Genomic DNA, 19,410 nt, shown 5'->3' on the forward strand with positions numbered 1-19,410 from the left:
AGAAGAAATGACCCCTTACCCTGAGCTTCCAAGTTTGGGTAACTGGGCTCATGGCCACCTGGTGATAGAAGTACCCTCAGTGGAGGAGCCCCTCCATTATCCCCAGCCAGCCAAGTTTTGGGTCTACTTGGGGCTCACTTTTCTGGTCAGAATGGAAGGAGAAGGCAGCTGAATCCCATCCCCCAGGGGGCACATGCTTCTCTCTGAGCGATGAGGGCTGCTTTCTTGGGTAGAGGTTTCTAAAACTTTGAGTGGCCTTGCAGATCCACCAACTCATTGGTAAGAATGGCCATCTCGCAGCAGAGAGGGACCACTTCAACTGAGGATGACTGGCCCAGGTGAAAGCAGCACCTTACTAAATTCCCACTGGAAGGAAAGGAGGGAGGAAGAAAGGAACAAAGAATGGGAGGGAGAAATGAAGGAAGAAAGGAAGGAAGGGGGAAAGGAAGAAAGAAAGAAGGAAGCATTTGGTCCTAACTGCAGCTGTCACCAAGTAAGCACCTACTATGGGCCAGGCATCATATTCTGCTACTATTATTATCCCCATTTTACAGATAAGCAAACTGTAGATCAGAGAAATTGACTAACATGTCCAAAGTTAGAAAGCTAGAAAAATAGCAGAACCTAAATTTGAACCCGTGGCAGTCTGGCTCCCGGGAGTGTACCCATTTCACTAGCTGCCCTGCTGCCCTTACCTAGGCCTCCCTCCAGTCTGTGAGGCAGAGATTCTTAGCACCTCCCCCCAAGACAGATGGAGCACTGAGCCTCAGTAAAGCTGAGGATGCTATTGTCGGTAGAGGCAGAGAGAGGGCGGCCATTGTCTCATGCATTTGTTCAGAGTAGTGTTGGGCTTAAGAGCACAGGCCGAGGAAAAAGAGACGAATTCTAATTGGGGCTGAGATTCTTACTAACTGGGTGGCCTTGGGCTGTTACTCACCTGTTTTTAGCCTCACCCCTTTAAAATAGGGTGGAGTATCTAGTCTTAGGGCAGTTATGAGGATCACGCAAGATCATGAGCACATGGGAAGTGTCATTACTTAAAGTTCTTCTGCCTCTGCCTCAGAGGTTCAGATTTTGTTCAGATGCTTAACTCATTATCCTAATTATGCAGACCAGTGCTTCATAAACTGGCTGATGTCAGAATTACCTGCCGAAAGTGTAAATGCTCGGGACCCACCCCAGGAAGTTTTGAATTAGGAGGACCTCTTTATCTTAAATAAATTCCCAGGTAATTCTGATGCATAGCCAGGTGTGGGAGAACCAATCTATTAGCATAGACATCTCAGCCACAGTGGGGAAGGGACTCAGGTGGGTCCCCTCTCCAAGTCCCCTTCTCCGTTTCTTGTCACCGCCAGCACCTCCTCCCCACTGGCTTGCAAGTGCTCTCCCTAAATGAAGGTCTGTATGGCCTAGCTGAGTCAGTGACAGTGTCCCAAGGAGCCAGTCTTTCCAGAGTCCTGGGAACCCAGCACAGAGCTGGGAAGCAGGATGCCAAAGTTTCTGCTGTGGATTTGCCCCCCTGTGACTCACTAGTGGCCCAGGGCCAGTAGGTTTCTAAGCCTCAGTTGCCCACGGTCCACAGATAGTCAGGGAAAGGAGAGTGGCCTGTCTGCTTCCTCAGGAGTGTGTCCCTGGCACTTGACTGCCAGAGAGCAGGTGGGGTAGAGAGGCCTGCATAGAGAAAGGGGAAGAGGTGAAAGAATCCTGCATAACTGTGCTTTCTCACTGACGTCTCTCCTTTGATGCTCAGTGATAGGGAATAAAATCCAGCATCTACCTTGGTCCTGTAACATTCTCTGTTATCTGTCACTAGCCTTTGCTTCAATGTTATCTCATAACCCTCCCTCCTTTCTGGCCTTCTTGCTGTTCCCTGAGTGCTCCAAGCTTGTTCCCATCTCAGAGTTTTTGCCCTATTTGCACGGCTTAGAATACTTTGGCAATGGATCATCACAAGTCTGGTTCCTTCTGCTTATTCAAGCATCAGCTTACAGGTCACAGGCTCAGAGAGACCTTTGCTAATCAGTTACCAAGTCTAACGTGTTGTCCCAAGCACTGGGACACAGCATCCTATAGTATATCATTGAATTTTAACTTTCATCTTAGCGCTTGTCATCATAGGATCTAGTTTCCTTTGTAATTTTCTTAATGTGTTGTCTGTCTCCCCCTACGGTAGAGTGCAAGCTCCATAAAAGCATATCCTTGGCTGTCTTATTTATTGCTGTGTCCCTAGTGCCTGAAAAGTGTTCAGTGATTGTTTGTGGAATAAATGAGTTAAGGACTTTGCCCCAGCATGAATCGTGATTCCTTTTTCTGATTAGAGGACACCCAAAGTTCTGAGAGAAGTGACTGTCCCCAAACCATTCCAGGCCCTTTGTATTCTTTTTGCAGGTCCTTCCCATAAAACCTGGCTGACACACAAACCTAGCTGGGGTGAGGCTCACAGGTGTGATGAAAGCTTGGAGTTGCCCCATGAATGCGCTAAGACTGATGTGAGGGTGAGAAGGCGGAAGGTCAGAGTGTGTGAAGGGAGAGGCAGGCTGGGACAGGAGAGCAGGGTGTGAAACTGGCAGTGGTGAGGGGAAGGGGGTGACTTGGCTGTGTGTCAGGAAGTGTTTCCCTTCACCCTCCCCTGGAGAGAGCCCTGACCCCAAGGTGGGTTCGTTTGGGGAAGCAGGCTGTCAGGCAGCTGCTGAGGGAGAATGAAGGTGTGGCCTGGGTGGTGACAATCTACTGAGGTCCTAGGCCCAATACTGATGACCAAAAGGAACAATCCCATAGTGGCACTTGGCCAAATAGGTGACAGGTGAGCTTCCTCCTAAAAACCAGTTCAACCACACATGGAGCCTCAGACCCGTGGGGAAGGGAGAGAAAAGAGGCCTCTAAGGAAGTGGAACAGTCAGTATAGAATGATTAATAATAATAATGATAATAATAGGTCACATTTATGACAATATGTCTGGCCCTGTACTAACTGCTCTATATGTGTTCCCTCGTTCAATCTTCACGAAGCTCTCTACAAAGTAGGCATTATTATTATTGTTATTCCCATTTGAGAGATGTGGAAACTGAGACTCAGTGAGATTAAATATCTTGTCCAAGGTCACACAGTAAGAAGCAAAGTTAGGATTCCAGCTTAGATCTGTAGTGATTCCAGGGCATTATGGAAACCTAAACCTAGGGAGAGTTGCTAGGGACAAGTTAAGAGGGAAGAGCCCCATTGACCCCTGCAGAAGTGGGGATGGGGAGGGAGAGTGGGATAGACTATGTATAAATAGCAGGCCTGTTTTTATCCCTACACATGGGCTGAATCAGGCAAGCAGCTCTATCTGGCACAATTTGAGGGCTCTGAATGCCAACCCAGCCCTGTGTCATACAACTCCCGTCCCAGAGTGTCCCTGGGAGCTGAAATGCCTACTGAGTCATTTCTTTGGGTCAGGACATTGACTCCAGAAGACCCCTGTAAAAATTCATAAGTTGGAAGAAAAACACATCAATCTCCTGGCACCTGTTGAACGTGGCAACCTAGGCTAGCCAACTGGGTCCTGTGGGAGGGGACTCAGCTTTTATGTTGGAGAAGAAGGTGATGTTCAAAGGCAAGGAAAAGTAGGAGGCTTGTTTCACAGCCTGTGTCTCTCCAATACCAGAAGCCTGGGAATTATACTAAATAGTTCAAAAATCCTAATGGAGACAATGTCCTCTGGGACAAAGATGGGGAGAAGCCACTCCAGTGGCTGGAAGAATACTACTAACTTTCTTTGCTTTTGCTGGGTTGATACCAGGTGCCTGCAACTGCAACTCTGGTAACCTTGGGCTCACAAGACCTCCTGGCATTCATGTGTCTAATTTTAAATTATAAATGAATTAGTTATTATTTACTACTTGATTTATCGGTAGGCAAAGAAGAAGGTTTCTGAAGCTCAGAAGATGACATGGGTGGAGATCTCTGGTTTAGAGCAGGGATGACCGGAGGGACCAGGCCTGGAAGAGAGGAAGGAATGAGGGGTGTCCAAGGGCGAAGCGCAGCTCAGCAGTCCCAAGGCTGCAGCGTGACAAGCATATGGGGAAAGGTAGGAGTTGGTCCCCGCCACCTGCCGGTCAGCAGTCCTACCCACAGTCAGGCCGCGGCTGCCCTGGCCTAGTCCCAAAATATGTGAGCACCGCCCCCTTCTCCCGCCCCTTTTCCCAGCCTCGCCCACGGGGTCCGGGGCTGGGTGGCAGGCGCCTGGAGCCGGGCGGGAGTCCCAGCGCGGGAGGAGCGGGGGCGGGGCGGCAGGGGGCGAGGCGGAGCCTCGGCGCTTCCAGGAGCCTTATTCCCGGCCGCAAGCCCGGGAGCGCTCAGTCTGCCGAGGGAGCTGCGCGCGGAAGGCAGCTGGCCATACTGACTGAGGCTCAAGGGCTCGGGCGGACGGACAGACGGAGTGAATACAGAGACGCCCAGCGGCCGCGAGCTCCGCGCAGATCCCAGCCAGGCTTGCCCACAGAGGCCGGCAGCAGAACGTGCCCGGCAGGATCTCCTGAGCTCCTCCCGCCCGGCTCCCGTGCCAGCGCCCGGTGGCCGCCGCCTCCAAAGTGATTGCTGCCTCGCCGCCTCCGCCGAGTCCGGGACCATGAAGCTGCTGCCGTCGGTGGTGCTGAAGCTCTTTCTGGCTGCAGGTAAGAGGGCTGCCGGGGGTCGGAGGGGGATGGGGACGCTCTGCAGGGGACACGGAGGAAGATCGCTGCAGCGCCCCCGGCGCGGGCCACTTGGTGGGGCCCGTGCTCCCTGGCAGGCGGGCGCCGGCAGCGGTACGTGGCGACAGGGGTCTGGGCGGGGGGTCTGAAGCGGCCTCGCCCCTCACCCGCAGTGCTCTCGGCGTTGGTGACCGGCGACAGCCTGGAGCGGCTTCGAAGAGGGCTGGCGGCTGGAACCAGCAATCTGGACTCCCCTACTCAACCTACGGACCAGCTGCTGCCCCCGGGAGGTGGTCGAGGCCGGGAAGTCCTGGACTTGGAAGAGACAGACCTGGACCTTTTCAGAGGTGGGTGTGAGGGATGCCCATCCTCGGACCCCCGTGGACAGTTGAAGAATAAGTGGACCTGGCATTTATGCCGATTGGGCACACGTATGGTTTGGGGGTTTTCATGGAGGACCTCAAGGAAAAGCCGCTTGGCCTGACAAACTCACTGGGGGGTCCTAGAATGTAGATCCTGTTGTCTTTCTTGCCCAACGTGGTCTCACATGCCACGTTGCTGCCTTTCTGGATACTCTGAGGCAAATTGAAACAGGCAAGGTGTGTGGGGTTGGTACATTCCTCTGAGGTAAGCTGGGTGATAGGAACAAGGAATGGTTGAGATGCTTTCCTTAGAGTTTCTATGAAAAAATGTGCACAAGTCCTAATTCCCACATCAACTGACTATTATGTATAAAATAAGGTAACAGGGCTTCCCTGGTGGCGCAGTGGTTGAGAGTCCGCCTGCCGATGCAGGGGACATGGGTTTGTGCCCTGGTCCGGGAAGATCCCACATGCCGCAGAGCGGCTAGGCCCGTGAGCCATGGCCACTGAGCCTGCGCGTCCGGAGCCTGTGCTCTGCAAAGGGAGAGGCCACAACAGTGAGAGGCCCGTGTACCGCAAAATAAATAAATAAATAAATAAGGTAACAGATGTGGAGATGCTAGGCACATACAAGGTGTGCAGTGTTAGTCTCCTCCATCCACCTGTCTCCAGGTTGGGGAAACAGGGGAACGAGGAGCACTTGTTCCCCCCTCAGGTTAGGCCAGCACCTCCTCGGGAGGCTGTGAATGGTGAGCACTGGGTCCCTAGAGAGCTGTATTGATATGCTGGGTGTCTACAAATCCTACACAAGCCTGGATACTTCCTGACCACCTTGAGTCCCTGAGAGAGACTCCAGGGGAGGAAGGGCCAAATGGGATCCTTCAACCAGCAGAGGTGCTGTGGCTAAGTAAATACAAGCACAGAGCAGAGTCCAGAGCCTCCAGTATTGCCTGCTTCCTTGCCCCCAGTCACCTGCGGAGATTCTTAAGGGTGGAGCAGGGACTGAGCCCTGGAGCCCCAGAATGACTATATTTGGTTGGAAAGATACCCACCTGTTCTAGCTCTGTCTGCTTCTCTGCCACCCTTCTTCCTTACCCAGAGCTTCCCTTAGGTGCTATCTCTATTTAGTATACATCAAGGGTCTGCTCCAAAGCTGAGGCTGGGTTCCCACCTTCCATCCTCTCACAGTGGCCCTCTGGGGGTCACTCCTGGCCTGAACAACCTGGATTCTCCTGGCCCTCTCCTCATAGGCAGGGCAGAGCTGGGCTGTGACTCACCCTCCACCCACACAGCTGCTCCTCCTAGCTCTGCAGACCTGACTCACTGCTCCCTCTCCCAGGCAGGAGCCTGGCTGTCACCCTGTCACTCTCTCCCTCCCTTTTCTGTTTTTTAAAAAATATATTTATTTATTTATTTATTTATTTTTGGCTGTGCTGGGTCTTCATTGCTGCGTGCAGGCTTCCTCTAGTTGCAGAGAGCAGGGGCTACTCTTCATTGTGGTGTGCAGGCTTCTCATTACGGTGGCTTCTCTTGTTACAGAGCACGGGCTTTAGGCATGTGGGCTTCAGTAGTTGGGGCACACAGGCTCAGTAGTTGTGCCTCATGGGCTCTAGAGTGCAGGCTCAGTAGTTGTGGCGCACAGTCTTAGTTGCTCCACGGCATGTGGGATCTTCCTGGACCAGGACTCGAACCCGTGTCCCCTGCATTGGCAGGTGGATTCTTAACCACTGCGCCACCAGGGAAGTCCCTCTCTCTCCTTTTTCTGATCGGCCGGGCCCTCCTGCCTCAATTTCACCACAGCCATGGTCATTGGTTTCCTCTGAGCATCTGCCTCACCTTCTGAGTTCTGAAAGGGCCTGGGTCTGCACCAGAGGAGACAAGAGTCTATGGGACTACTACTGGCATCTGCCTCTTCCTTTTTCTTGGGTTTGCTGGGCAAAGACTATTTTTCAGGTCTAGGGATCCTATCACCTAAAATAAATAACTGTTACCATTTATTAAGTGCCTCCTGTATTCTAGGCACCTAACATGTTATTGTGGATTGATTAATCCTTGCTGCAACCCTCTGAGATAGGAACACCTGTTCTCCACTTTTTACCAAGAGCTCCAGGGTTCAGAGAGATTAAGTAACTTGCCCAAGATCACATGGCTGAAATTCGAGCATGGGCCTGCTGACTTCAGAGCCCATTCATTGTCTCATTCCTGGCTCAGCATCCCAGGTGCTCTAGGCTTGTCTGGAAGAGGGGACTGGGTTGTGTGAGGCAGCTTGGTGTGTTGAGAAAGAGCACTGGATATGGAGTCCAGAGACCACATTTCAGATCCCAAACCTGTAGGACCTTGGGCAAGTCACTGCCTTTCGGGACCTCAAGTTTTTTAACTGAAAATGGAAAGCCATATTTTTTTTTTTTTTGCTGTACGCGGGCCTCTCACTGTTGTGGCCTCTCCTGTTGCGGAGCACAGGCTCCGGACGCACAGGCTCAGCGGCCATGGCTCACGGGCCCAGCCGCTCCGCGGCATATGGGATCCTCCCAGACCGGGGCACGAACCCGTATCCCCTGCATCGGCAGGCGGACTCTCAACCACTGCGCCACCAGGGAGGCCCGGAAAGCCATATTTTTTGAAGTCAATTCCACCTTGAGGATCTTAGGACTCCAGTCTAATGTATGACGTTCATCCTTCTACCAGACATGTGGCTATAGCCATAGACAGCAGGCACCTTTTTTCTGCTGGGACAAGGGAGGGGAGACTTGTGTCAGACCCCTGGGCTGATGGGCATAGCCCATGATCAGTCCCAGCTGGATGTCTGTGTGAGGTTGTTTTTCCCTTTTTAAGTGTGGAAAGAATGGGGAGAGTTATCATTGTTCTAGTTCCTTCTGATAGTTCTTTACTTTCCATCTTTCTGCTTCTTGTGCACTGTACTCCCCATCCTAGGGAGCTATAAACAGGACATCTGGGGATAAATGTAAATGGACCTTTGAGGGAAGTGGTGAGCTGCAAATAGCACACAGAGCAGGGTAAATATTTTGCTTGATGTCAAAAAAGCAAGGCTCTTTGAAATTAGCACACTATTGTAAATCAACTATAGATCAATAAAAATATTTTTTAAATTAAAAAAAATTTAAAAAGTTAAAACAGCAAATCTCTGACCAGGGGTGGCCTGCTTGCTGTCCCTGAGCCTAGTTCTGCTCTGGGCTCATGGTCCGCTGCTGCTAATGGGTACCCCAGAGGGGACCACCTGAACATGGGTACTGTTCTTATTTTAGGAGCCTCTTCCCTCTAAAATACCCTCCAAGTACCTTTTCCAGAAGCAATTTTTATCTCTGACGCTGTCTTCCTGCAAATGGGTCACTGAGTGCAGCATCAGGAAATGAGGCTGATTTAAAGCCAAAATAGAACCAAGTGGGCGTGGGGGAGTAGGAGATGAGGATGGACAGTGGGGTGGGGGTGAGGTTAGTAGAATTGCCCCATCAGCTGCAGTTACTCAACAAAAGCTAGCATTCTTAGAATGAGGTCCTTTTTTGTTTTTTTTTTAGTGTCACTTGGACCCAGTAGTCTTTTTTTTTTTTTAACATCTTTATTGGAGTATAATTGCTTTACAATGGTGTGTTAGTTTCTGCTGTATAACAAAGGGAATCAGCTATACATATACATACATCCCCTTGTCCCCTCCCTCTTACATCTCCCTCCCACCCTCCCTATCCCACCCCTCTAGGTGGTCACAAAACACCGAGCTGATCTCCCTGTGCTATGTGGCTGCTTCCCACTAGCTATCTATTTTACATTTGGTAGTGTATATATGTCCATGCCACTCTCTCACTTCGTCCCAGCTTACCCTTCCCCCTCCCCGTGTCCTCAAGTCCATAGAATGAGGTTCTTAAACTGAGTTTATGAAATGCCTTCCTTGGGACCCCCCAGCCTCTACTTCCTCCACCGCTTTTGGGAGTTCTGCCCAGTCTTCCTTCAGCTTTTGGGAGGCACTGAGCCGAGAGGCCTTCCCAGGCCTCTGACTTCAGGTAGGATCAAAACGTCCTTCCAGACACTGTGCTGTTCTGATTTTTTCCCCTGAGGAAGTCAAAGACTTAACAGGGTACTTTTCTACTGCAGCTGCTTTCTCTTCCAAGCCACAAGCTCTGGCCACACCGAGCAAGGAGGAGCGTGGGAAAAGAAAGAAGAAAGGCAAGGGGTTTGGGAAGAAGAGAGACCCATGTCTACGGAAATACAAGGACTTCTGCATCCATGGAGAATGCAAATATGTGAAGGAGCTCCGGGCTCCATCCTGCATGTAAGTGTCCCTTCCCCAGGGCTGACTGTTAACAGCTCACTCTTTGTCAGCCTGGTGGCTGTTCCTGGTTGTCACTGTTCCTTGAATTCATAAATCCACCCAGTTTCTTCTCAACCTCTGGGAGGAAGTTGGGAGGAGGGGAAATATTTTTAGTCAGCGGAAGGGGCTCCCCCCAGCAGGATGCAATTTCCTGTGGCGTGGGTTTGTGACGCTCTTTCATCTTTGGGGGCATTTCCTGCTTGCTCAGAAATGAGCACACGCTAGGAGAGCTGACACCTGAAGGCAGGTTCTTCATTTCTGCCTCATGCCCTACTCCAGATGGGAGAAGCCAGTAGGAAACATGGCAGAGTGGGGCTCCTGGGTAGAGTGGAGCTCCCGTGGTCTTCTTTCCCAAGTCCTGCAGGTAGGTATGAGGTGCATTTGGATATGTGCTATGCAGGTATGTGTACTCAGACATATGTGCATGTGAATGAGCAAATGTGGGTTGATTCTAAGACATGGCAGGACTGTAGAGAAAGCAATCATTGTGGGAGCAGGGAGAAGCCCCTCCTCCCTTCTTCCTCACCCTGGCGAGGGCCAGGAGGTGGGGGACATGGTGGGTATTGACCTTTGGCTATGAGGGTGGGAGAACACTTCCTTTGTGTAAGATTAACGGAAAATGGAACCCAACTCAGTAGGCATCAGCCTCTGGTCAGGCAGCACCACCCCTTCCCTGGGCAGGGGTGTGGGTGGAGAGGCCATGGGTTCCCCAGCCACTCTGCTAGGCCAAGCCCAGCAAATGGCTGCCTTGGCAACCCCTCAGGGATGACGACACTGCCATGCTCTGTGGCAGGCATAATGTCGCCACTGTGCCTGAGACCAACACCCACATCAGGCTGTAAACATGCACTCTCTTCTGCTGGGCCTGAGTTTCTGTGGAGTGGCAGCCTCTGTGACCTGGGAGGCTCTGGACAGAGTCAGGAGATTGCTGTGTGCACACCGCTTCCCAGCCTGTCAAGAAGGCTGGCTGCCTCGCATCTCTTCTACTGTGATTGGTACAGATCCTTTGGTTTTTTTTTAAAGCTTCCTTGTCCCATCTGATCTCGTATAGCAGAGTTGCCCTGTATTTGGCAATTGTCAGACAGACCCATCACTCTCCTCTATGTCTACAGTCACTTGTGTGTCCTCTCCTTTCATATCCTTGTCAAGAGCTTGGTATCGGAAGGGGTTGCTTAAGAGTGACCTAGAGAGTGGGAGGGAGATGCAAGAGGGAGGAAGTATGAGGATATATGTATACATATAGCTGATTCCCTTTGTTATACAGCAGAAACTAACACAATATTGTAAAGCAATTACACTCCAATAAAGATGTTAAAAAAAAAAAAAAGAGTGACCTAGACAGTCCCCAAATTATTCTTCCAGCAGTCTTGAGACAGGGCAGGGAATGTTTGTCCTAAATTTGTAAACTGGCCTCATTAGCACAGGGTGGAGGCAGTGACTCTGAGTGTAGTCAAGATGGATCAAGGCCAGAAATCTGTCTGGGCCGAACTGGTCCAGGGCGTTGGTGGACAGACTTCCACCGCTCAGCTGAGAACCCTTTTAAGGTTTCTCTCCTGGAGAGCTGAGCTTGACTGACCACCTAAACCCAGAGAACCTAGCTAATGGTGTCCAGGGTCAAGATGGCCCTAGAGATGGTGATGGTAACTGTGACAGTGCCTTCCTTCCTTTGCCCTGGAGCTTTACAGTTTACATTTTATATGAGTTGAGCCCAACAGCTCTCTGTTGAGCACCTACTTGGTGCCAGCTATTCTAGGGGACGGGAAAATACAGCCCTGTATTCTCAAAAGCCCTCTGCTGGGTAGGCAGGGCTTGCTGTCTGTACTTGAAAGATGAGGAAACTGGAGCCCAGAAGTAGGAAGTGATTTGTCTGAGATCAACAGCTAAATAAAGTATGTGGAAACAGGACAGGCACTCAGGTGCCTGACTTCCGGTCCAACGTGCTTTTCATGCCCCCAGGCTGCACTGGGTGTTGGATTGCGTCCTTCTTCCCTGTCTGTTCTTACAGAGTTGGAGCATGATTTTACAGAGGGCAGCTATTATACTAGAGGTCTCCCAAGGCTTTTTCTAATTGAAGAGCATGGAGTCTGATGTGAAGACTCTGTGTCTGCTTCCTAGGCAGATTTTCAAGGGGCTGGATTCTGTGTCTGGCTTGGCAGCCTCCTGCCTCCAGCCCTTGGTACTCAGGGCAGCAGGCAGCAAGAAGACACAGAGCTCCTGGTTTGGGAGAATGTGACATCTGGACACCTACATCTGGGACGCTTTGTGGCTCCTTCTTGCCTCCAGACCCAGCAACCACCAGCCGGGTGTGTCAGGCTGCCGTGGTGAGCTTGAGGCTGGCCAGCTTCCTAAACCAGCCCTCTGCAGCCATCACCCACAGGAAAACCCTTTTGTGTCACCAGCCAAAGGTTGCCCTCAAAGAGCAGTTTCCTGGGGCTCCTGATGAGCTGCTGACCCAGAAACTGGCTACAAAGTTTCCTGTGGCTGGAGGAAACCTGGGGACGGTTAGCCTGACAAGGACTCAGAGCTGGAAGAGAGACAGGCCTGAAGGCTCTACTTGGCCTCACTGCCCAGATGCCAAGAAGGAATGGCGAGCCCCCTTCTCTTTGGCTCCGTCTGACTTTGGTGCTCCCTTCCTCAGAATATGGGCAGTATCCTCCGGAATCTGATTATATAGTAACTCCCACACATGTGGGACTTGGCCTTTTATTAAGTACTTTTATTTGTATTATCTCATTTGAGCTTCACAAAGCTCTAGTGAGGTAGGCATTTATTATTCCTGCCTTTCACATGAGAAAACTGAAGCTTGGAAACGCGACTGTAACTTGCTCCAGATCACCTGGCTAGAAATAGCAGCAGGACCAGTCTGGAACTCATGTATTCTGAATCCCCTCCGCCAAATGGTGCGCCCTCCACCTCCTGGGGTAGGGGTGGAGAAATCCAATTTGGAAGATGTCTCTGTACTCTAGAGGGTCCTTGCTTCTGTTGTAATACAAGTTCTGAAATGGGCCACAGACGTGGGTAGGAGGAACACATCCCGGTTTGATGGGTCACTGGCTCTGGGCAAGACACACGATCTTGCCCTCACCCTGGGATGCTTGGAATGCTCCTTCCCTGGGGGGAGCCAGGAGTTGTCTGCAAAGGGAGGGGGACGTGGGTAATATTAGGATGTTTACATTATTATCCTTTTGACTCAGGGTGGGGGTGGAGGGATTATGTAACTGAATTGCGGGACTCTGAGGCCAAGCTTTATTTCTATCATCTGAGTAAGTACCTGTGGGGTTTGAATGATGGGCTGGAAGTGAAAAACAGACTCAACTTCACCTTCCCTCCCCGCAGGAAAGCACAGTCTCTGAAGTCAGCCAGACTGCTGGGTCAAATCCTGGCTCTACCACTCACTAGCTGTGTAATCTTGGGCAGGTTATCTAACAGAAGTTTGGCCTTAGTCTTTTCATCTTTAAAATGGGGATAGTAACTCCTACTTCATAGAGATTTTTTTTTTTTTTTTTTTTTTTTTTTTTTTGCGGTACACGGGCCTCTCACTGTTGTGGCCTCTCCCGTTGCGGAGCACAGGCTCCGGACACACAGGCTCAGTGGCCATGGCTTACGGGCCCAGCCACTCCGCGGCATGTGGGATCTTCCCGGACCGGGGCATGAACCCGTGTGCTCTGCATCGGCAGGCGGACTCTCAACCACTGCGCCACCGGGGAAGCCCATAGAGATGTTTTTAAGATTACGTGAAATGATCCTTGTAAAGCAATTAGCACAGAGTACTTGGCTCATAGTAAGCCTGTAATGTGTGCTATTAATTGTTATTTATCATTCAAGATAACAGTAATAATAACTGAGAGAGCAGAGTCAGACTGCTCTCTGTTTCTGCTCCAGAAACCCATCAAGCCCATCAGATATGTGTTTCCTTGGGGTAACCTACACTGTTCAGAATGGAAAGAACTATGAATTTGGAATTTGGTCCTTCTGCTCCCTAGTTGTGAAACATTTCGCAAATCATTTACTCTCTCTGACCCTAATCTTAGTCTTTCAATATGTAAAAGAGGTTATACCTGCCTACCAGGGTGTTATGAGTCTCAGTTAAGCTAGTCGATAAGGACAGCGTCTTATAAACTGTAAAGTGCTTTGAACAAGTGATTTTCCAGGGGTGCTCCTAAGAGCATCCTCTATGTCCTGGCAGGATAGGGGTCATTGTTTTGTCCACCTGGGCCGATGGGACAGATGCATGGAGAGGCTGGGTAAGGAGCTGTGTGCTCTGCTGTGGGCCTGACCTACATTTACCCTGCAGTGAGGTGGTTCCCCGAAACACCCAGGAGGAGCTGGGAAAGGAAGAGGTGCTGGGCAGGAAGGCAGGGGCAGCCTGGCCCCTGGGTCTGATAGGTCTGCTCCTTGGAACTTTCCTGGTACCTCTCGGCAGGAAGAAGGGATTCCTTGCTCTGAGGAACCAGGTGCCTAACCTTTTCCCCAGAGGATGTGCAGTTCAGAATAGAGGGCCACTGGGTTCTCGGTGCTTCCTTCAGCAGTTAGTGGCCTAAAGTCCCCAGGCAGACAGTGCCACTGCATCCCTGACTGGGCATTTATGGATGTGTGTGGGCAGCACACTGAGCTCACCGTCAGACAATCTGTGTCTATGTCTCTGCCCTGCTTGTGTGACTGTGGGGAAAATAGCTCTGCCTTTCTGTAACATGGGCTCCTACCTACATCAAAGGATCTCTGGGATGCCCAGATAAAAAAAAAGGGATGTGAGGGAATTCCCTGGCAGTCCAGTGGTTAGGACCATGCTTTCACTGCTGAGGGCCTGGGTTCAATCCCTGGTCGGGGAACTAAGATCCCACAAGCCAAGCCGCGCAGCTCCGCCGCAAAAAAAGAAAGGGACGTGAATGTGCTTATTCAACTGTAGGCACTTCTCAGTCTTCCCAAGGGCTTCCAGGAAAAGTTTTGTGTTAGAAGAGGCAGTTGCCATCTGATTTATTTCTTGAGTAAGAAAAGCCAAGGTTTTTTTTCTGACATTCTAAAATGTACTGGCAGGACAGCTAGGCAAGAAGATGTTTTCTTGGTTTGTTTGCTTTGTCCTGGGATGAAGTAGGCCTGATAGCCCAGCGTTCAAAGGCCAAAGGCCCAAATTCAGCTTTCAAGTTGGGCCTTGCACCCAGGGGGAGCTGGGAGTTAAATGAAGGAAACTTGAGAAAAATGACTTCTGGCAAAGGAACAGGGCCTATTAATAGGCTGGGCAGTGGCAGAGGAACTGGATGCTGGAAGCATTGGTGGGGAAGGCTGGGTTTATTTCTGGGTCAGAGTGTTGAGGGGCCTCACTAGAGGGAGTGATACTGAATCCCCTCAGTCCAACCCACCAGCTCTTGTGCCCAAGTCCTCTGAACATTTTAACACACGTGTAATTAATCATCCACACGTGGAACAATCTAGCCAAGACCTGCAGTCCTCCTTTGCTTTTTCCCTGCCTGGAGCAGGAATTTTGTGCCAGAGGACCAAAGGGAATGAAGAAGGGGAGGGCGTGGAGTGAAGGAGGAAGGCCACAGAGCCTTTAGAGGGGCTTCTAAAGAGTCTTGTACTAGAGAAGGCTAGAGGAAGGACAGGAATCACAGTTAGGGACTGACAGGCTGAAGCTGTGAGGAGTGGGCTCTGGCTTATGTAGGTGGCCCGTTGCCAAGAGTGAAGCCAAACCACTAACTTCATCTCTGCTTTGTTCTGTTTTGGACCAGCTGCCACCAGGGTTACCATGGAGAGAGGTGCCATGGGCTGAGCCTCCCAGTGAAAAATCGTTTATATACCTATGATCACACGACCATCCTGGTTGTGGTGGTCGTGGTGCTGTCATCTGTCTGTCTGCTGGTCATCGTGGGGCTCCTCATGTTTTGGTGAGTGTTACAGGCTGTTTTCGCAAATCACTTCTATTCCTCCTCCTCCAGGATCTTCTACCTGATGGTCACATGAGCCCTCTAACCTCCCAAATCCTGGGCTAGGAGTCTGACTAACATTCCTGGCTACAGGCTCTCCAAGAACCTGGCTTCTCTGGTATGACATATGTCCAGTGTCTAGAGCCCAGGGCAAAAATTGCCAGGCCATAGGAGGTCCTGCTTCTCACAGCAGGCTCAGCAACCCACCCATGGAGCCACATCTTCACACAGTTCTTTTTCCTGACTCTGTTCTCTGATGGCATTAGGGTATGGTGTGGTAGTCAGGGCATGGGTGGTGTATCCTTCCACGTCTGTGGCATCTAGTCCCCAGGCCATGCTTTCAATCCAGCTTAGATTCTAGACTGAGGAGACCTACTAAGCACTCTGTGCCCATTTACAAGCATGCAACTCATGTGTTGTGAGACCTGGATCAAGCTACCTGTCTTTCTAAGGGTTGTAATCTTTCAGTGATTGTAATCTCTGTTCCCCTACCTCATAAAGATGTTGTGAGGATTGTATAAATGAGGTGAAAGGTGAAAGTCCTTAGCAAATTGTAGCCTGCCATTAGAGACAGGCATCCTTTGGGGCAGTTGGACCTTTGGCCAGAGGTCTGTTGAACTGCCGTATCCTCTGGGCTTTTCCAAGTATGGAGAGAATCACTGGGCAGAATCTTTTGGAAGGACCAGCTATGGAACCTGCACCCTGCTGTAGCAGGCAGAGCTTGCTCACAAAACTTACTTTCCTCAGGTACCACAGGAGAGGAGGTTATGACGTGGAAAATGAAGAGAAAGTGAAATTGGGCATGACTACGTCACACTGAGAGAAACCTGTGCTCAAGGTAATGGTCCATCCTTTGCCCAATGGTACCATCACCACCTTTCCTGGATCTGTTTCTAGGCATGCTGAATTCTTCTCTTGACCTAGGAATTAGGAGTTAGGCTGCTATGGAGTCAGGGTCCCACTGCAGAATTGTTTTCAAAAAGGTTCTCGGTGCTGCATCTCCACTTAGGGTGGAAGTTGCTAGAGAGATACCCAAGACCAATGCCTGAGAAGACAGCTTCTCTCGTCCTTGTCTCTTCTCCTTCCCACCCCTTCCCAGAAGATCTTTCCACTTCTTAAAGCTGGACCCAGGAGACGCTTAAGACCTCTTAAGCTGGATCCAGCTTTAAATGCCTTCTTCTTGTGCTTTAGGAATCAGCTGGGGACTGCTACCTCTGAGAAGCTACAAGTTGATGACAGACTCTGCAGAGGGGAAGGACTTCACAACTAGCCATGAAGATTCCTTCATCCCCAGTTGCCATCTAAATTGGGCCTCCCATAACTGCTTTGCCAAAATACCAGAGCCTTCAAGTGCCAAACAGAATATGTCCAGTGGGATCTGGGTCAGAAGAAAGTAAAAGTGAGGGACCTTCGTGCCCTTCTGATTCTCCTCCACCAAGCCCTACTTACCCCCATAAGTTTGTTTAAACACTTATCTTCTGGATTAAAATGCCAGTTAAATTCCATATGCTCCAGGATCTTTGCCTGAAACAAAGAAAGGAGAGGAAGAAAGAAAGATTCGGGGACTGGAAGAAAGTAACAAAGATTGAGAAGCCATGTACTCAACAAGCCACCAAGGGATCTGCCATTTGGACCCTTCAGTGCTGGATTTGATGAGTTAACTGTGAAATACCATAAACCTGAGAACTCTGAATTTTGGGACTTCTACCCAGATGGAAAAATAACAACTATTTTTGTTTGTTTGTTTTTAAAATGCCTCTTAAATTATATATTTATTTTATTCTATGTATGTTAATTTATTTAGTTTTTAACAATCTAACAATAATATTTCAAGTGCCTAGACTGTTACTTTGGCAATTTCCTGGCCCTCCACCCTGCATCCCCCACCATCTGGTTCAGCATTACTCTCCTCTGCTGCAAATGTGAGATGGCTCTGTGATCCATCTGTTGTAATCTATTGTCTGTCCACATTTCGGAAGATCTTCCATGATCTGAGTGCCACAGGGGGAGTTCTGTGTGGTCAGGATGTAGGAATTAACTTTGTCAGATCCACTCTATGAGTTGGACGGCAGTCTTGCCTAGGCGATTGTGTCTACCGTTTATGTTTTGAAAGCCTAAGGTGCTGATGTCAAGATGTAACAGATATCGGTATTCCCCTGTGTCCTCTCCCTGCCCAGTCTCAGAAGAAGTTGGGCTTCCATGCCTGTAGCTTTCCTGGCCCCTCACCCTCCATGGGCCCAGGTCCACAGAGTGGGAACTCACTGTCCCTTGTGTCAAGACATTTCTCTTATCCTGCCATTCTTCTGGTGCTACTCCATGCAGGGGTCAATGCAGCAGAGGATAATCTAGAAAAGATATTAGCAAAGAAAAAGGCTGAGGAGGAACAGGAAACATTGGAGCTGACTGTTCTTAGTAATTGATAACCTACCAATTGCTACAGAGAAGGTTGGAGGTGAGGAGGGCTTTTGTGTAAACCCACCCACCTCACCAAAACTACAAAGGTATGCTGTCGTGGTCCCTTCTGGAAGTTTCTGGTGCCATTACTGAACTGTTACAAACCTGAATTTCCAAACCTGGTTTATATTTATACTTTGCAATTCAAATAAAGATAACCCTTACTCCATAGCCTTCTGTCTGCTTGTTTTAACTGGGAGCTAGTTTAACGTAGGTATTTTCTAAGCCCATAAATAGCCCAGGCCTATTTATATATACTATCTCAGTATCCCCAACAACCCTATGTAAGAGGTACTATTGTCCCATTTTTCCAGAATCGGAAACTGAGGCTTGGAGAGGTTAGGTAACTTGCCCGAGGATACACAGTTGGTAAGTGAGAGAGCTGCAACTGGTAATCTGATTCTAATCATTTGTCTTAGTACTTAGATCATACCATCTCTGAGACAGGAGAGAATAGATCTTTCACACAGGAAGTTGGGCTGGCTGTAACCAGGAAAGACATCTGCCCATTCAGTGGGCAGACCCTGGCGTCAGGGCCTATGCTGTCTGTGCAAGCAGGCATTGCTCCTGGAGGAAACAAGTCACCTTTGACTCCCCTCTCATGCTCCACATTCCATCTATCAGGAAATCTTGTCAGACCTACCTTTTGGATATATGCTGAATGCAGCCACTTCTCATCACTGTCACTATCATCACCCCAGTCCAATTCACCATCACCTCTTACCCAGACTTTTTCTTTTTTTTTTTTAACTTTCGGCCGTGCCCCGTGGCTTGCAGGATCTTAGTTCCCCAGCCAGGGGTTGAAACTGCGCCCTTAGCTGTGAAAGCGCAGAGTCCTAACCACAGGACCACCAGAGAATTCCCTTACCCAGACTCTTGTGGTGGCCTCCTGTCTCCTTTCTTCCACCTTACTCCCATATAGCCCATTTCCAACATAATAGCCAGTGATCATTTAAAACAATCCAGATCTTGCAGGCCTTCTCTGACTACCCTATTATACGATAGCACATTCCTCTCCCACCCCACTCCTCTTACTCTCCTTATTATTCTGCTTTATTTTTCTTCATTGCCCTCATCACCACTAACATATTCTTATTTGTTTTTGTCTATCTCTTCCTACTAGAATGCTAGCTCCATGAAGATAGAGGTGTGTACATTGCTCCAATTCCAGATTGTAAAAGAGTGCAATTGAGTTGTAGGCACACAATATTTGTTATGTGGATGAATGAATACAAGAAATGACTAAAATCCAATCCAAGGCCAGCAAGTGGACAGGTATGTGATGCAGTGCTGCCCTGGAAGTGTGATTGGGTTTAAAGAAGGGCATTTGCTGGGGAGGATGGATGGGGATGACAGGATGAATGGAATTTGGGACAGGTCATGATGTCCTGGATAGAGTGGAAGCAGAGACCTCCACTGGGAGGCCGTTAGACAAGTGCTACTGGATGCCCCCTCCTCATCCTCTTCTCTTTGAGAGTTGTGACATTGTGAAGTTTCTCCGGGAGCCCACAGAGAGATCTTACATGTACTTTGACTGTCCAAAGCTGAACATATGCATACCCTATAACCCAGCAATTCCACTTCCAGTGATATACACAAGAGAAATGAGTACATATGCTCACCAAAAGATATGTACAAGAGTGATCTTAGCATTATTTGCAATAAGTGAAAACTGGAAACT

General features: G+C 49.7%; 1 protein-coding gene across 1 annotated transcript; it reads left to right on the forward strand.

The window, feature by feature from the left end:
* The first annotated feature begins 4,329 nt into the window (after positions 1-4,329).
* Positions 4,330-17,892, forward strand: HBEGF (heparin binding EGF like growth factor). The gene is made up of 6 exons (XM_082620420.1): positions 4,330-4,653; positions 4,845-5,018; positions 9,138-9,315; positions 15,081-15,236; positions 16,023-16,113; positions 16,467-17,892. The coding sequence occupies exons 1-5, from the start codon at positions 4,608-4,610 to the stop codon at positions 16,093-16,095; spliced, it is 627 nt and encodes a 208-aa protein (XP_082476546.1). The 5' UTR covers positions 4,330-4,607; the 3' UTR covers positions 16,096-16,113; positions 16,467-17,892.
* Positions 17,893-19,410: the final 1,518 nt, after the last annotated feature.

Source organism: Mesoplodon mirus (genome assembly GCF_964341445.2).
Source record: "Mesoplodon mirus genome assembly, chromosome: 5".
NCBI lineage: Eukaryota > Metazoa > Chordata > Mammalia > Artiodactyla > Ziphiidae > Mesoplodon > Mesoplodon mirus.

Bases quoted from the DNA above. Each gene is read 5' to 3' on its own strand.
- HBEGF (XM_082620420.1), top strand. From the start codon at position 4,608: ATGAAGCTGCTGCCGTCGGTGGTGCTGAAGCTCTTTCTGGCTGCAG. The intron at 4,654-4,844 runs GTAAGAGGGCTG...CCTCACCCGCAG, and splicing joins GAAGCTCTTTCTGGCTGCAG to TGCTCTCGGCGTTGGTGACC. The intron at 15,237-16,022 runs GTGAGTGTTACA...TACTTTCCTCAG, and splicing joins GTGGGGCTCCTCATGTTTTG to GTACCACAGGAGAGGAGGTT.